This window comes from Capricornis sumatraensis, chromosome 3 (assembly GCF_032405125.1).
Source record: "Capricornis sumatraensis isolate serow.1 chromosome 3, serow.2, whole genome shotgun sequence".
NCBI classification, from domain to species: domain Eukaryota; kingdom Metazoa; phylum Chordata; class Mammalia; order Artiodactyla; family Bovidae; genus Capricornis; species Capricornis sumatraensis.
The window spans coordinates 70,024,949-70,041,755 of NC_091071.1; the positions used below are offsets into that span (position 1 = coordinate 70,024,949).

The 16,807-nt window shown below is 40.7% G+C and overlaps 1 protein-coding gene across 2 annotated transcripts in view; it reads right to left on the reverse strand.

Moving 5' to 3' along the window:
• The window catches only part of GAD1 (glutamate decarboxylase 1), a 35,916-nt gene that overhangs the window by 7,224 nt on the left and 11,885 nt on the right, over positions 1 to 16,807 (reverse strand). Inside the window, exons 5-11 of one of the 2 annotated variants that reach the window (XM_068967507.1) lie at positions 14,166 to 14,256; positions 7,174 to 7,286; positions 5,706 to 5,821; positions 5,542 to 5,621; positions 5,263 to 5,317; positions 3,594 to 3,710; positions 2,353 to 2,417 (exon numbers count right to left, since the gene is read on the reverse strand). In XM_068967507.1, the coding sequence (XP_068823608.1) occupies positions 2,353 to 2,417; positions 3,594 to 3,710; positions 5,263 to 5,317; positions 5,542 to 5,621; positions 5,706 to 5,821; positions 7,174 to 7,286; positions 14,166 to 14,256 (637 nt within the window). Of the gene's footprint in view, positions 1 to 2,352; positions 2,418 to 3,593; positions 3,711 to 5,262; positions 5,318 to 5,541; positions 5,622 to 5,705; positions 5,822 to 7,173; positions 7,287 to 8,704; positions 8,742 to 14,165; positions 14,257 to 16,807 lie in introns of those variants that run through there. The other variant, XM_068967508.1, reaches the window with a different exon arrangement.

Sequence of the window (16,807 nt, forward strand, 5' to 3'; positions counted from 1 at the left end):
TATCATATAGAGACTATTGTTACCTCTATTTTAGATGGAAAGTGAGGGACAAGAGGGTTCAATACATCACCCAAAGTCACACAGCTGGGAAGTGTTGGAGTCAAGATTCAAATTCAGGGAGTCTAACTGTCAATCTACTGTTCATAACCTCTCTACTAGACTGCCTCCCTCTAGGCAACAGACTCAGGTTCTTTCTGCCTTCCTTTTCTTATAAAAAAGGACTGGTGATGCTGACCTACTTGCTTATAAGGTAGTATGAAGACTGACACACAAAAGCAAGGATCAGTTGGGCAGTTCTAGACTTTGACTACTTAGTAGCATTGTTTAAATGCTAAATAAACATAATCTTGCCTGTTTAGTCTGCAATGGTAGTTTAACAAGCATCGTCTCCTAGCAACCGCATCACTCCGTCAGACACAATTAAATGGTTAAGGAGCGCACTAGCTAGGACATTATAGAAACAAACAAGTGTAATGTATGATGATTAAAACTTGGGTAACTCCTTCCCAATGGCCTAGCCCACAGCTGGGTTCTGTGCTTTAATACCTGTGAAGAATGTTTTCCCCAGACATAGCAATTGGCTTGGAATTATACTGCCTCTGCTCTCCCTGGAGCTAAATTCCTGCTGTGAATTTTTAACCTCTTCATCTTGCTTTGGTCCAATAGAGAGAAAACAATTTAGTGTATACTTGACTATAGAGTCTATACTGTTGTTCAAAGAGAAGAAAGGCTTGAAGTACCTTCCACCACATGAATAAAGAAAATCTTTATGAAAGAGATTCATGAAAAGTTGTAAGTTGACTCAATGTTATCTCATTAAAAAGCATCACTGTCAAGTCATATTTTACAAGGTAGTGAATTTAATCCATTTTCTCACAGTTATCATGCACTGAGCCATTAAACAATCATACACAGATCTCAACAAAATATCTGAACAATTTTTTGAATGTCCTAAAGGACTGAAGAAAATCATTCTTTGGCGCTACAAGTGGAAAGTAGCAACATATGATATAGATTCAGTTTCTTTCAGAAGACATATGCGCTTTAAAATGTTAGAAAAGAAAAAGTCTAGTGCAAAATGTTTCAAGTTTCCCCTTGACTCACAGATGGAAAATGGAAATTGCCTGAGAAATTTAAAGTACAGTTGGACTGATCCATCTACATATAAGATCTTGTCCTCCGAGTTAAGGCCCATATAACTATGCCTCAGCAAGTTATGCTTCACCCACTCACTCAGATACTGGCCTCTCCAAGCTGAAAGGCAGGGGGACAGGCACAGGAGAGGTTCAGAACACTTGGCCCCCTGGAGCGCCTCCCTGACGTCTGCTGCTGGTCCACCCTCCACCCTCATCTGCTCTTGCTGCTCTCTCACTGCTCCAGCCACAGCAGCCTCCATAGCGGTCCTTCCTCCAGCTTGCCATGAACATCCTTCTTCAGGGCCTTTGCATTTGCCCTTCCCACCACCTGGAACATTCTTCCTTGTATCTGTCTTTCTACCTCCGTTTATCCCAGCATCTGCTGAAACGCTACCACCCTAGAAAGGCCTCTGACTATCCTGTCTAAAATAGCACACCTTGGCAGATGAAACATCTCTTTGTTTATGAACATCTATCTAGTCCACGGGACAGTAAGACTCGGGAGGGGAAATCTTTTCGTTGATACCACCTTCCATATATTGCCTTATTATTATTTTTTTAATGTGCCAGGTACACATTTTTGGAAGAGTGCCTGGTGGTTGGGCTGAAGACAGGTACCTGGTTCATGTCAGGTGCTCGGTAAATAGTTGCTGAATGAATCAATGAATCTATGTGAGTTCATTTCAGATCAATATTTAGGAGTTAGGTCAAAATCATATTTGGCTTAGAACACCCACTGAATGTGAATGGTAAACAAGAAAATAAGTAAGTAAGGCATGCTGAGTGTCCTGCCCTTTCAGTTTAGTGGGAAATGTAAGCTTAGTGAGAAAGAATGAACTAAATCAGCACCCCTTCATGTGCCCTTGACGAACTCTCATTTAGCCTCCAAATGCCCACCCTGGTAAGTCTCTCTTCTCTCCTGCTCAGGCACCTTGCAACCAATCTATTGTTGAGCTTATCACAGGGTGTAGTAACTGTTTGTCTTTCTCTTTTACTAAACTGTGAGCTCATTGAGGCGAAAACTCAGTTGACTAGGAAATCTATCATCTTTCATTTCCCAGTGCCTGGCACACAGTAAGTGCTCAATCAGTGCCTGCTGAACAAAAGTGAGCTTAAATTGAATAAGATGTTGGGAATCAGTGCAGACACATCAGTGGACTCAGCATACCATGTGTTGCATGGCCTGGATGGAGGAGGCCCTGTGTTCAGCCCTTACCTCTCGATGCCACTGAGTTTATGGCGGTGCTTCTGGGACATGAGCAGCCCGCCGCCCCAGGCAGCCTGTGAGGACAGAGAAAAGAGAGGGAAAGGGACCCTGAGCAACACTGATGAGTCTGAGCCCGGTCACACCACACCTTTAGCAAAACATGACGAGAATGTAAATGGTGAAAATCATGAGCTCCTCTGACAAACAGAACCCACACAGATTGTTCCACCAAGGGCAGTTGTAATTATTCATCATTTATCACATCTTCTTCAAAAGTTCCTCTAGGTTAATGTCAGGGTCGCTGTGCAAGTAATACAGATAAATGGGGCTGAGCCTGTGGAGCTGAGACCCAGGACCTGAAGGGCTCTAGAAAGCCAGGGACACTTGAGATGACCTCCTGGGGGGGCTCTGGGAGCAGGAACACACAGGACTAGAGGTTGCCATTTGAGTCTACCCAGAGTAGAACTCTAAGGGCTTCTGAAAACCTCTGAAGGCAGCAGCCCTGGTGGGCTTGGATTTTCCGCAACTGCTCCTTCAAGAGCAGGACATTTTTGCGGGTTCCCTGGTGCATGTTGATCAAATAGCTTGGGACACCATGTGACATAAGAACAGACTTTGTAATCACTTGTCCAGTATCAGGGCAGGTAATTCCATTGTCCACGTGTGAGAAGTTAAACCCATGAGAGAAAGGAGAGAGAAAGAGAAAAAAACACACCCAATCACACATGTGAAAATGTACCTCTTATGTTCCTAGGAAATGGAACAAAATCTCTTAATTGATAATACCTTCCATCTACAGCCTTATTTTTCCTCCATGTGCCAGATATGCTTGTCTTTTCTTTTCATTCCTTCCTTCCTTTTTAAGAAAAGTGTCACAGATGGTTGGACTGAAGGCAGATACCTGGGTGTCCATATTCAGATAAATGGCCAATTTCTACACATTGTATCTTACTTTTTTTTCCCCCTTTGAAATCAGTTGTATTTTACTCTATAGCCATTTGTTCAGAAGCTTTCTGGGATAGTGATAGAGCTGAACTTGTAGGTTGAACCATAGAAGACAGCAACTGGCCAGGAAGGACTGAATAAGCCCCAGGGCACAGTCAGGCCTGGGTGTACACCTGTCACAGATTGCTGGGGACAAAAGAAATGTGGTGGGGAGAGAGGCTACGAGAGAAGCTGGAGGAAAATCATAAAGCAGAGCTGCTTCCACCCCTCGAAGCGCCCAGGCCACTCTGAGTTACAGCACTTACATCGACATGCAGCCAAAGGTTGTATTTCTCACATATATCTGCAATCTCCTGTATTGGATCAAAAGCGCCATAAACAGTGGTGCCAGCAGTTGCATTGACGTACAGAGGGACGTAACCCTATAAGAAGGACAGGCTGATTAGTCTTTCTAACCTCCCTCCTTTCCACACAACGAACCACCGTAGCATTCATCTCCAACAGAGATCAGCTAAGCTGGGGTGTATCTGATACTATATGTGGGACTACTCTCCGCTGGTGCATTCACTCATTCCTTCATTTATTCAACCAATATTTTTAGTGACATTCATGTGCCAGGCCCTGTTGAGGATGTTGGGAACACAGCAGTGAGCACAAAAGACAAAGACTTCTGTCTTCATGGAGTCTGCACTCTAATGGTGAGTGACTGACAATCAACAAATTTAAATAAGAAAAATAAATAGTATGTTTAAGAGTGACATGTTCTATGGCAAACAATAAAGCAAGAAAAAGTAATAACTGTCTGGAGTGATGGCGGGTATCTGAATGCCATCTGGACAATACTACCTTTTAGAACCTGTACTGTTCTAAGTGTACTGATGTAATAATAATATGGAAGCATTGTTTGGTTATTGAAAACAGATCTATGCACTATTTCCCTAAGGACAGAAACAGTAAAATTTTGGTGTGAACAAGAATAAATGAGAAAGCAGAGTAATAGAGCTCAGGCAGGCTTGACAAAGTCTACGAATCCTAGGAGAGCCTTCTCTCCCTTTGCTCAGTCCTCGCGACATTTCTATTTCCTCTGCTGCTGCTGCTAAGTCGCTTCAGTCGCGTCCGACTCTGTGCGACCCCATAGACGGCAGCCCAGCAGGCTCCCCCGTCCCTGGGATTCTCCAGGCAAGAACACTGGAGTGGGTTGCCATTTTCTTCTCCAATGCATGAAAGTGAAAAGTGAAAGTGAAGTTGCTCAGTCCGTCCAACTCTTTGCGACCCCATGGACTGCAGCCTACCAGGTTCCTCCCTCCATGGGATTTTCCAGGCAAGAGTACTGGAGTGGGGTGCCATCACCTTCTCTGAATGCCTCTGCTGAGACCCAGGCAAACAACCACAGTTAGGGAAACAGGTACAAGAATGTAACCAAAACAACTAAGAGTTGGTAAATGGCCTGACAGCTGCCTGGCAGTGCCTTGTGATATATCTGTTCTGTGCAATTTTTCTATTTAATAGAATTTATTGAGGCTGAATTCACCAAGTATCATGGGCCATCTGCCAGAGCATGGAAGCAATTTGCTAAATAGAATCCTAATCTTAAATAATATTTGTTAAAATGAGATTACACCTAACAAGTAGCAAGTGAAAAAAAAATCTCAATTAGGCCGTATCTTTGTGAGACTTGGATAATGGATTTATTGAAATACATCAAACTAACCATTTGCACAATGAATATAGAACCAGTGGATTAATGACTGAATTTTTCATTTTTCAAAATAAAAAATTATACTTTGTAGACACAGCTTTAAAGCCAAGTCATCACACAAGCTAAAAATAAGCAAACATCTGAGAAAAGAATTTTAGAAACACAATAAAATTATTATCTCATATCATCAATGACTTTTATTGTTGGAGGCAGACAGAAGATTATTTTAAAAAATCTGTATTCACCAGAATTTAGATACATCATAGAGTACATACCTTTTGCTTGGCTTCAAGAATTTTTGTCTCTAAATCAGCTGGAATTATCTTCCCCCTGTAATTATAATAAAAGGAGAGAAATTAAAGTGAAGAATCAATGAGATTGCACATGGAAAAAAACTTAAGCAGCAGCAAAAAGTAATTTAATCGGATATTTTCAACAGACCATTAGCAGCTTGGCACACTGTACTGAGTCAGTTCTTAAGCACAATAAAACAAATTTAACAGATGAGCACATTTAATACATCAAGAAGCTAATATTCACTCTCCCCTGCCTACCTTTCATTGCACTTTATCAAAATCACATTGTCAGTTCCAAAGCCAAGGGCAGCCCCAGCTTTCTTTATGGAATAGTGACTCTGCAACAAACAGAAGCTGGACATTAGATGTGAGAGAGTTCCTTGGAAAACACCACAGTCCATGAGCAAGTGCACCCAACTCACGTGTTCTGAGGTGAAGAGGACAAGCTTGGGAACAGCCGCCATACCCTTGGTCTTAACTTCTGGGAAGTACTTGAAGCGAGCAGCCATGATGCTGTACATGTTGGATATGGCTCCCCCTATCGTCAAGAAGACACAGTAGGAGCTGTTGGGACGCCCTCGTTACTGTTTTTAGCAACAAAGGCTGATGCGGTATCTTAAGAGAGTAGGGAGGTCAGAAAGGGGAAGGAAAATATCCTGATAGGTTTTGCTGGCTTCCCTATTGCCAGAGCTTCCCTCTGGTCCCTTTGCCTGGAAATACAAATAATCACACTCATTAACAAAGCCGTGAAGGCAATTTGGCTGGAGATGATTCACTTACTCTGGTGCCCATCCCACCTGAAACCTAGACAGCAATGTAAGAGGTGGTGGCAGCAGCGGCTGCAGAGATAGGTGAGTTACAACCTTTCTGCTCCTACATTCTGCTCAGTCTATTTACTGGACAAAGACGAATCTTTTATCTGAGCCAGAAAGACAGAGAAAGAGAGAGTAACAGAGCCTATGGAAGCAAACAGTGACACTGCCTGGTACGGTCCTGAAAGAACAGCCCAACTGAGTTATTGAGTCATTTAGGAGAACTCCAAGTGTATTAAAATAAGACCAAACTCATATTTACTTAAGTCAAGACGCAAGGAGAACTGAGGTCACCAGGTATGTCTGGACAGCGAAAATGAGTCATGTTTGCATTAGTTACCTATTGTTAAACGGCAAATTCTGTGGATGAATTGCCTGGACAATTGCAATTTTTATTTCTTTTCTTTCCCTCATAGTGGCTCAGATGGTAGAGAATCTGCCTGCAATGCAGGAGACCCAGGTTCAGTTCCTGAGTCAGGAAGATTCCCCTGGAGAAGGGAATGGCAATCCACTCCAGTATTCTTGCCTGGAAAATTCCATGGATAGAGGAGCCTGGCGGGCTACAGTCCATAGGGTCGCAAACAGTCGGACACGACTGACTGACTAAGCACAAGCACAGCATATACAATCACGCTGTCTCTGACACCACTCCAAACTCCCTCCCACTTATAAGATTATTTGTCCTTGTTTTAAAGATTCTGATTGTATCTACACTGAACTACAGATTTACAGCAAATATACTATTTTGGCCAAAATGGATCAATCCACTGATAATCTTGATTCCCTAATCCCCAGCTTAATCAAACTGCTGTCATCAGACCAGAGTTGTTTAGCATGGTTTAGACACAGCCTTTGTCAGTTTGTACAGGTTTAGAACAGTCTTTGGTTGTTTAGAACACAAAGAATGTAGCATTCTTGCTAGCCTTTGCTCTGACAAAGAAGGCAGAACTATTGAAAAATCATATTTTTCAGGTCATTGTTCTCCTACAAACTCACTTTGTGTTTAGTGTTCTCCAAGATCCTAAGGATCCGTACTGCAAACCTTGAGGAGAGTCTGGAAAAGAGAACAGAAACCTACCAGGAGAAAATATCCCATCACCATCTTTACTTGACCATCCAACTATCTCTCTCATCTTCTTAAGTGTTATTTGCTCCATGAGGACAAACACTGGTGCAATTTCATATGTAAACCTGGAAAGGCGGTGAAAAAAAAAAAAGAAAATAAAGAAGTCAAATCACTTATTTGGAGAACACAGATCACTGGTTTAGTTTTGCACTTGGGTTTGAAAAAAAAAAAAAAAGATGTTCAAAATCACTAAAACAATTCATTTCCTAGAAGGGTATTGAGTCACTAATCACAGAATATCAGAAACCAGCCTGGGTTACTGAGAGAGGTGGTGGAGATACCTGCTCTGTGATTCTTCAGCAACAAAACAGACTCTCATCTGAAAGAAATGTCTTAGGTGTGGTCCACCCAGAGAAACAGAAGGAAATAAAATGACTTTTCTGGGTTCCTTTCACTTCTAAGAGTATAGGAAGATGAAAATGCTAATTGAAAAAAAATTCTAAGTTCTATATAAAATGTTTGCAACATTTTTAAAAAAGAGACTGCCAATTTCACACTTGTAGAATCTATAAAACCCAGAACCAAAGTTTATCTTTTAAGAACAATGTAAACATCTGAAAGCTAACCATGAAGATAATTGGAAATATTGACCATATTTTAAAGATCTGAATATAATTATCTACATAGTTTTTTACTGATGATCCCTAAGGACAGTTAGGTTTCTATAACTCTCTGAAGTCAATACCTGTCAAGAATAATTATAAGTGATGATTTCTAATGACCAATTACAAAAAAACCAAGAAGAATGTCAACTGGCACACAGCTGACTGAGGGCATCAGATATACTGGTAGGTTAGCTTTGACTTCTTATTTAAAAGTAGAAAGCCATGCTCTTCTCAAAGCAATTCAAACACAAGCACGGTGTAGTGAGTAGTCATTGAAACAAGATCATGGTACCAAGGCATAGGGTTTAAAAGAAATCAAAGAAGGTCAGTCTATAGAAAATTAAGCCAGAAAACAAAAAGATATTTACTGTAAGGCTTTTTGTCTTTCTTCTTTTTGCTTGGCCTTCTTAAGCTTTGGAGTTTGTGGGCTCGGCTCAGACCATGCTCCCTGAAGAGAGATTCCTAGATTGACTCAGCCAAATGATAAGGGGAGATTTTATCCCTGGTTAGGATATTCAGGCTGAATGCCAATGCTGAGGACTAATGGGAATTTTTGCTAGCTTAATGATTTAGAAAAGCTTTTTGCAAGAATGAGATAATAATGGTTGTACAAAGACACAGGTGAAGATACTAAGTTTAAAACATGGAGAAAAATTAAACAATCCAATTAATCACATGGTGGTAAAAAGAGGACAAAAAGTCTTGCAGGATCCTCAGGGTATAATCTCTTGGTGGAAGAATTCTGTTTTCAAAAAGAATATGTCTGTTTTCCTTGGGAGGACCCTTGAAATTTAGGAGGAAGACCCTTGGAAATCATGTGTTCAGTTACCATCACCTCTGGAGGTCACAATCATGCTTTGGTTCTGCTCTGAGCCCCATCACCGTAGCAACCAACACTCCCTCATGTCTGATGGCCTGATAAAGGAAGAAGAAGAGAAGGATTCCTGGTTTAGCCTGTGCTGCTGAGTGTACCAAGGGGCAAACTCATGATGTGGTTCTATCCGTTCTTGAACAAATGCATTATAAACAGTGCCACCGATTGTTGGCAAAAATGTATGCATGGTAAAGAGGTACTGGTGGCCGGCTGTGTGCTGGAGTCTCAGAGTACCAAATGAGAAAGCTCTCTAGGGTAAGGCAAGGAATCAATGGAATCATACACCATAATATCAGAACCTTGTCAAGGACTGGATGAAAGCTGGACCAGAATCAAGTCAGTGCAGGAACCACAAGGGGAAGGGAGAAAGGATGGTGTGGAAGGCCAGAGGGTTGGTCCACTTCATGATTTGAATCAATTTAGGCCCCAGATTTGCATGAACTAGTCTTACCAGGAATATGACCATTACTCTCAGGATCAGAAGGAAGAATCTAGAGAGTCTGATCATGAGACCATCTGATCTTATCAACCTCAGGTTCCTTATTTATGCCAGGTTCATGATTCCAAAAGCCTTAGTTCTGTTCAATAAACAGTTAATGAATGACTATTCTCTGCCAAGTGGCTTTTTATATACCGAGGAGACAAAGTTGTCACAAGACACCATTCCCAGTCTTGAGGAAGAAGTTTACTAGGATGAATCCAGCATCTTGGCCTTAGCTGCATCCTATTTGACAGTCCTTGCCTGGGTCTGAAGGACTAGTTTAACCCCACAGCTAACACTGAAACTTACTCTGATTCATGACCTTAGTCCTGACATCCTCTCCTGGAAGCTGGTAGTTTGCCCCATGGTTGTTGATCCTCAGCCAGGCCTGTCACATGGGCTGACATGGCATCCCCATTCCTGACACTCCCTCTGAACTTGCTTTCTCATCCGGGCCATGTTTACAACTGGGAGTCTACTTGCACCCAAAGCCTCAGAGAAGACTGTGAAGCTCACCCTAGAGCAGTGGTTCTTAACTGAGATCATGGATATCCTTAGGACTTCCAGGAAAGCTACAGTTCCTCTCTCCAGGAAGGCAACGAGGATACGCACATCATTGTGTATACTCTTGGAAGAGACTCTTCTCTTGCAGCCAGGACTCCATGTTTGGTACTCCTTCCGTAAATGACAGATGAAAGTGGATAAAGTCAAGAGATCAAAGGTCAACTATGGATTCAGAAGAAGCTGGTCAGGTGCCAAAGGCACAGTACAGGATGATATTTCAGAATCAGAGGATAAGAAGCTAAACCTGCCAAAAGCTCTAGGTTGAAGCATAAGAACACAGGACACAGGATTCAAAGTAAGGATTTAAAAACAGTATGATTTTGACATTCAGGGAGTGACACTAAAGGAGGGTTTCTATATTCTGAGTAGGGGAGTGAGTCAGCCTATTTTAGTAGTTCAACTCACCTTCCCAGTGGGTTTAACTCTGAACCAAGGCAAACTGATTGTTAAGCTGATTTTCTCTGGTGGCAGAATCTGCCAGTTGCTAACCAATATAAAAATTTCCTTTACTTCACTCAATTTTATTTGGGGTTGCAATTCATTCAGATCAAAGACTATTTTCTATCTTCTCTAGGTGTGACCATGGGATTAAGTTCTGGCTAAAGAGATGCTATGAGAAATGTCATATGGAGCTTCTGAGAAGATTCTTGGAAGGAAAGAGTGTGCTTCCCTTTTGCCCTTCCTCCCTCTTTTCTTTCTTTCCTTCCTTTGTCCTTCCTTCCTCTGCCTGCACTCCTTTCTGAGATCTAGAACATATAAGTGATGGCTAGAACTCCACTAGCTAGCTTGCACCATGAAGATGCAGATACTGAAGAAGAGAGCCACATGCCTCAATATGGATCAGAAAGGCACAAGGACCCTGCGTCTTGGTGACTGCTAAAACAGTAACTATTTTAATGAGAGGAAGAAATAATTTTTTATGTTGACTTACTAACTTGACACTCCTCTTAGATTTTATCCTCCTTTTGGATAGAGTGGTTACCTTAAAAGATAACACACCTGAGGCGGAGCTTAGTGAACTCCTCTGATGTCCAGAGATGATGGGAGACAGGAACAAAAGAGCTGGAAGGTTGAAGGGAGGAGGGGTTGCAGATGGGGAACAGTGACCTGTGGGGTGGCTGCCTTTCCTGGGTGTGTGCATTGTACCTTGTATGCACTGGGCACTTAACCCTGGTACCCTGGTTAGTCTTCAGAACTACTCTGTAAGATGGATGTAATTCTTCATTTTTTTTTTTTCTGAAGAAGAAACTGATGTTCAGAGAAATTCAGTAAGTTGTTCCAAGATCTCATATTTAGGGTGTTTTCCAGCCTGAATTCCAAGTCCTTTACATCAGAGCTGCTTTTCTATGACAAACGAGAACTACGCACTACAGCCTCCTTTGTAACAACCTGCCTACTAGTATAAAGTGATGGATAACCCACAAAGAAAATTCCTTCTGTGTAATTTTTATGAAAATAAAGTGGTAGATACTTGAAATGATAACCTCATAACAAAGGGCTGTGATAGATCTTGCCACTGGGATTACATATTGTCATCAAGTCCTTGAAGGCACGTTGTTGTTTATACCCGGGCACTGCTCAACCCACACAGTTGTGATCAGTGGCCATGTTTTGGAAGAAAAGAGCTGTATATGCTGTGGCCAACTACACACTGGTGATGTTTTCTTTGAATCTTCAGAGTCCTTTGCTTGGAAGAATGTATCTCCAAGCTGAATGCACAGGCAGGTGTGAAAGCATAAACATGAATGTTCCTTCTATTCTAACCATCAGGTGCCTTATACTTTGTCACTTGGATGGAAACATTAGATAGTTCTTTTAAAGAGACTAGACTGAGGACTGTAGTTATTATTCTGCATTACCAGTGCCACCCAAACTCAATGAATATTACAGATCAAAAAATGAGTATATCACTAATTAAATGCTACTCAGCCAGAAAAGACCTTTTTGCCATTCTTTTCTAAACTTATTTTGAACACTGTTCCCAATTGGAGAAGGTACTGTCACAAGGGAGCAAATTTCTACATAAGCTCCTGACAGTCCTGCCACATTTTATGATCTTCCAGGGGAACTGGCTTAGAACAATTTCGAGATAATAGTTATTACTTCTTCAGACAATGCCTTGTCTTGAGAACTGACAGAAACTATTTCACAATTGTAAATAACCTTTGCGATCGATCTGTTGGAATCGGATCATATTTTATAAATATCCACTGTTCAGTACAGCTGCAATTACTATGTGCCATTTAGTTGGACTGGCCTTGACCTCAGATGGCTGGACAATATTTTAGCATTTCATGGCTGAGCTAAGGGAAGAGTAAGACTTTGATTTTATGAACACATACCAAAAACAGAGGAGAATTTGTGAGATCTCCTTGGTTAAAGGAAAGCCTTTTAGGAGAATATGTGGTCCTAAATGGTTCAACAGGGTGAATTTCTTTTATTTACCTTGAGATTGAGATATATATATATATATATATATATATATGGAGATCACAGCCAAGAGGCCTACAGAATACACATTTAAAGACATTCAGTGAATTCAGTGCCTATATATAATTAAGGGTCCTTGGGCCTTAATGTGTATATACCTTTTACTCTATTTTTCTCATTTATTTTCTAAATACTTGTTTCTTTTAAAAAGCTAAACTTTCTAATTAAAATAATTCCTTAGTGTGAGATGTTCAATTAAGCATTAGCATCTTTTTCAAGTTATAATTAATATATTATGATGTCTATGTTTGCTGATATATTTTTTTATCTCACAAACCACAAAGATTATAAAGACTGGAAGAGGAGGTTTTGTTGACGAGATCATACAGGTGATTGTATCTTTGACCCGAATTCCTCCCAGTTCTTCAGAGCCTCAGTGAGCCAACATGGACAATCCATGAAGTTAACTTTGATTTACAAGCAGGGAGCAGGAAAACCATTTTGCTTTTCAATCAATTTACTCTTTCATGCCTTTTAGCACTAATGGCCTTGGTTATCACATTTGCTTTTTAAATTTTGTCATTGTTTTAAGTTAATAAACAAAGAAGGAATCCTTAATTAATAGAAAATTTTCTGAATGTAGTTAAGTATTTTGAGTCACAGCATTAAACAGCTTTGGAACACACGCAAATCAATATAAGTTTAAAATGACCTTTCAGGCTTTGTGGCTGGTAGTAGTTTATTTAAGAAAAATAGAATACCTAGAACTTTAATAACTTACATTCTATCTTGATGTCAAATGAAATTTCTCTTTTTAAATAATACCACTCTTTAAGCTAAATTTATTTTTCAAGCCTACTTTCAGTTCAGTCGCTCAGTCGTGTCCGACTCTTTGCGACCCCATGAATCGCAGCACGCCAGGCCTCCCTGTCCATCACCAACTCCCTACTTTACCACAACAAGCCTACTTTACCACGAACTTAAAAAGTAGATAGTTATTTTCCAAATATTTCTAGTGACTAAAATCCATATAACTCTTATAAAGTCACTTAAAAATTATTGCAATAACCATATTATTTCCCTCTGGATACTTTCATAGAATGTGGTACCATTGTCTGGATATACAGAGAGTGGTAAACATTATCATAAAGTTAAAGAAAAGGCAGTACTCAGTAGGTTATGATGACTTTCCATCAACCTGCAATCTGTCCTTGTCTCCAGAGAGGGCATGTGCATGTGGAATAAACTGTGGGGTGATTACCAGAAGAGTACCCAAATATTACTTGCACACACCCTCCTCCTTCCCACCAGGATTTTAGAGTCAGTTTCAAATAAATTTACAAGAACTTAGAAACAAACAAAGACTTTGGAAGACTTTGGCTTTGCCTACTCAAATAAATATGAAAAAAATTTCACATTCAGAAAAACAATCAATTATTTTGAAAGGAACATATAATTTCTTTCAAAGCAATATATAATTCCTTTCAAATGAATACGTAATTCCTTTCAAAGGACTATCACTACATGAATTGTTTTAGAAGTTTTAGTTGAGCATAGGCTGATCAAATTGGTTTGTGGCTGGCTTTACAGTCCCCTTTAGTTTTGAAGAAAATATGACCTAAATGATAAGGAGCAATATGCTTGGGTGGAAAAATGGACCAAGATCATACCCCAAAACATGGCTTCTTTAAACATCTCATTAAGAAATGCTAAGTCTTTTAACATGAAGTTTCACACTAAACTTTAAAAGTTAGAGTTATTACTTCTTATGACCATGTTCTTATTAAACTGCACTATTCAATTAAAATATAGTTTATCAACCATCCACCATTAATTCAGAACTGTGATAAACCTAAAAGATTTTAAGAGAAAAGACGACTAAGGTAAATGTAATAAAATTTTTATAGAACCATTGGAATTGGACTTTTACCCCAATAACCCATACTCAGACAGAATGGTTGCTTATATGAAAATAATATGTGGGACTTACATATTGGTATTGGCAGTTGATGTCAGCCACTCGCCAGCTAAACCAATGATATCCAATCCTGTGGAGAGCTGGTTGAAAAATCGAGGATGACCTAAAGAGGCGAGTAACAGAGAAGTATCAAGGCATAATCAGATTTTTCAAGCTGTCTTCAATTCAAAAGTTCCACTCCACTAGGCCACAGTGATGGGACCTCCATCCCAATGGCCTAATAGGGCTGCCCAAGAATACTGAAGGAAGGGCAGGTTGACCCACCCTTTATCAACATTTAGCACTGAAGATGTCTCTCAAACTCATGTTTCTAAAGCATAATACTTTTAAATTAAAAATCCAATGTCATAAAAAGAAAAATCTGTCCAGTATCTTATTTGTTGATTTCCAGATGAGCTCTGCTGCTGTGTTTTTTTTTTTTTAAAGTACAAATCTGGATGTGGTGGTCGTATTTCTCTCCATAAATATTTCAATTTTTAATTTAACATCTCAAGCTTTTGATCCCCAAGTCAAGGTATACTCATGGAGAAGAAGAGGCTGAAGGCCTCAGAGGGGGCCTGTGCCTGTGCAGAGCTGATGCCAGCTCTGTGGCTGGTGCCTAGGCATACCATCACTCTCTGGGCCTCTGTGTCAGTCCAAAATGATGTCAAGCACTGGTGTGTTTTGCCCACATATAGTCGGGTGACTGTTAAACTACATATGTTGCTGAGGTGACCTGGCATCTGCTCTGTGAAACAGGGGCAGACACAGCCTCATTCATTCAGAGTTGTTGGTAGAATAATTTATATTATTATATAACTCAAAAGCCCTTTTCAGCCCACTGCATGCTTTATCAGGCTTTGTTCTTGGCAATGGCAAATTCAGGATTATTGCCAAATTTTGGCCAATTTGGCCAATTTGGCGTTCAAGGGAAAGCTTAACCCCACACAGCAGGTTAGGCTGTCATGCAGGAACCGTCGCGATAGATTACCTAGGGGTGTCTGACAGAGAACTGGTGTTAGAAAGATGTGCTGACTGCTGTGTTTCCAGCGGAAACTGCTGGTGCTTCTGCAATAACTGTCAGAGAGCTAATGTTGGAATGTTCCTGATCTAAGTCCTTCTCTTTGAAAGTCTGCCCTTCCCTCCATGTGACAAGGACTCATTCAGAACATCTGGACTAGGACTTCCTATAGCAGAATATACCAATCTCTGCACTCCAAGAGTCCTTGAAAAATAATACTGATCTTTAGAGAAAATAAAAGCAGCAGAAATAGTAAGCTTAGTGTAAGTTCACGGCCAGATTCCAGACATTCATGTAGATCACTCTAAATAGCTTAAACTAGCTCATTTTGTTCTACTGTGTTTGTATCTCCTACAACATAACTAATTTTGTTGAAGTCCATTTAAATAAGTGTGTATTTACCTATGTATATCTTTAATACTCACTTGAAAATAAATATTTCATTTTAATACAGGTTTGAATCATAAATAAAGGCAATCACACCAGTTGACAATATATCCAAATCATGTTGCATAGCAAAGACAAAAGATGGACATAGACTAACAAATGCCTTCAGACAAAAGTGAAACAATAGCCAGGAACAGATTAGCCATCAGACCAAGGTGAGATATAACAGGACTGACGAGCACACTTTTCTTTAAAAATCAGACGCAGACTATGATTGAGTCTTGGCCATCTTTCAGTTATTCAAGGAAGCTACCCTTATACCAGTAGTGTTGGCAGACTTCAAAAGCTGTTTGGGATTCTTTGGCAAGCCTTGTTATTTCATCATAACCCTTGTTTCTAACATCCAGTAGTCTTAGCTCTATTACCACACCCTCTCCAGTCATATCTTCAAACGACTAGGAAGAGTGAGCAAGATAATAAAGGAGAGAGAGAGAAAGAGAGAGAGACAGCACAAGACACTACCAGTCATGGCCCCGGGGGCTTCCCTGTGGTGACAACTGTGCCAAGGACTGCCAATTCCTGTCCATCTGCTTGCCCAAGAGCTCAGGAAAGCCAGGATGCAGCGGGGAAAGATGGTAGGAAGAAGAAACCACTGCTTGATCCCTAGGCTTAGAAAGAGCCAGACAGAGATCCCCAAAGTCTTTGAACTTGAGGCACTTTGGCTAGGATTACCAAGTAGAGAGAGCTCCTATAACACAGAAAGGAGGAAAGAGGGTATTACCCCTCCAGGGCTCCCCACTGGAGACAGTATTTGGTGCCTCAGAACCTCTAAACTCCACAGGATGGAACAGAATGAGAAGAGTGTATACGTGTGTGACCATGGGGCCTGGAAAATAGAAGGTACAGTGGGTTCAACCATGTCCCGTAAAAGACACGTTCAAGTGTTAACCCCTGATTCCTGTGATTTCATTTGGAAATAGGGTCTTTGTGGATGTACACAAGTTAAGATGGGGCCACACTGGATTGGGGCAGCCAATAATCCAAAGAAGAGAGAAATCTGGACACACACACGTGAAAAATGTCATCTGAAGGTGAAAGCAAAGATTGAGTGATACATCTGCAAGATAAGGGATCCCAGGGAATTTCCACAGCAACTAGATGCTGGAAGAGGTAAGGGTGATCCCACTCAAGAGTCTTCAGGGACAGCATGGCCCTGCAGACACCTGGATCCTGAACTTCTAGCCTTCGGAACTGTGAGAGAATATAA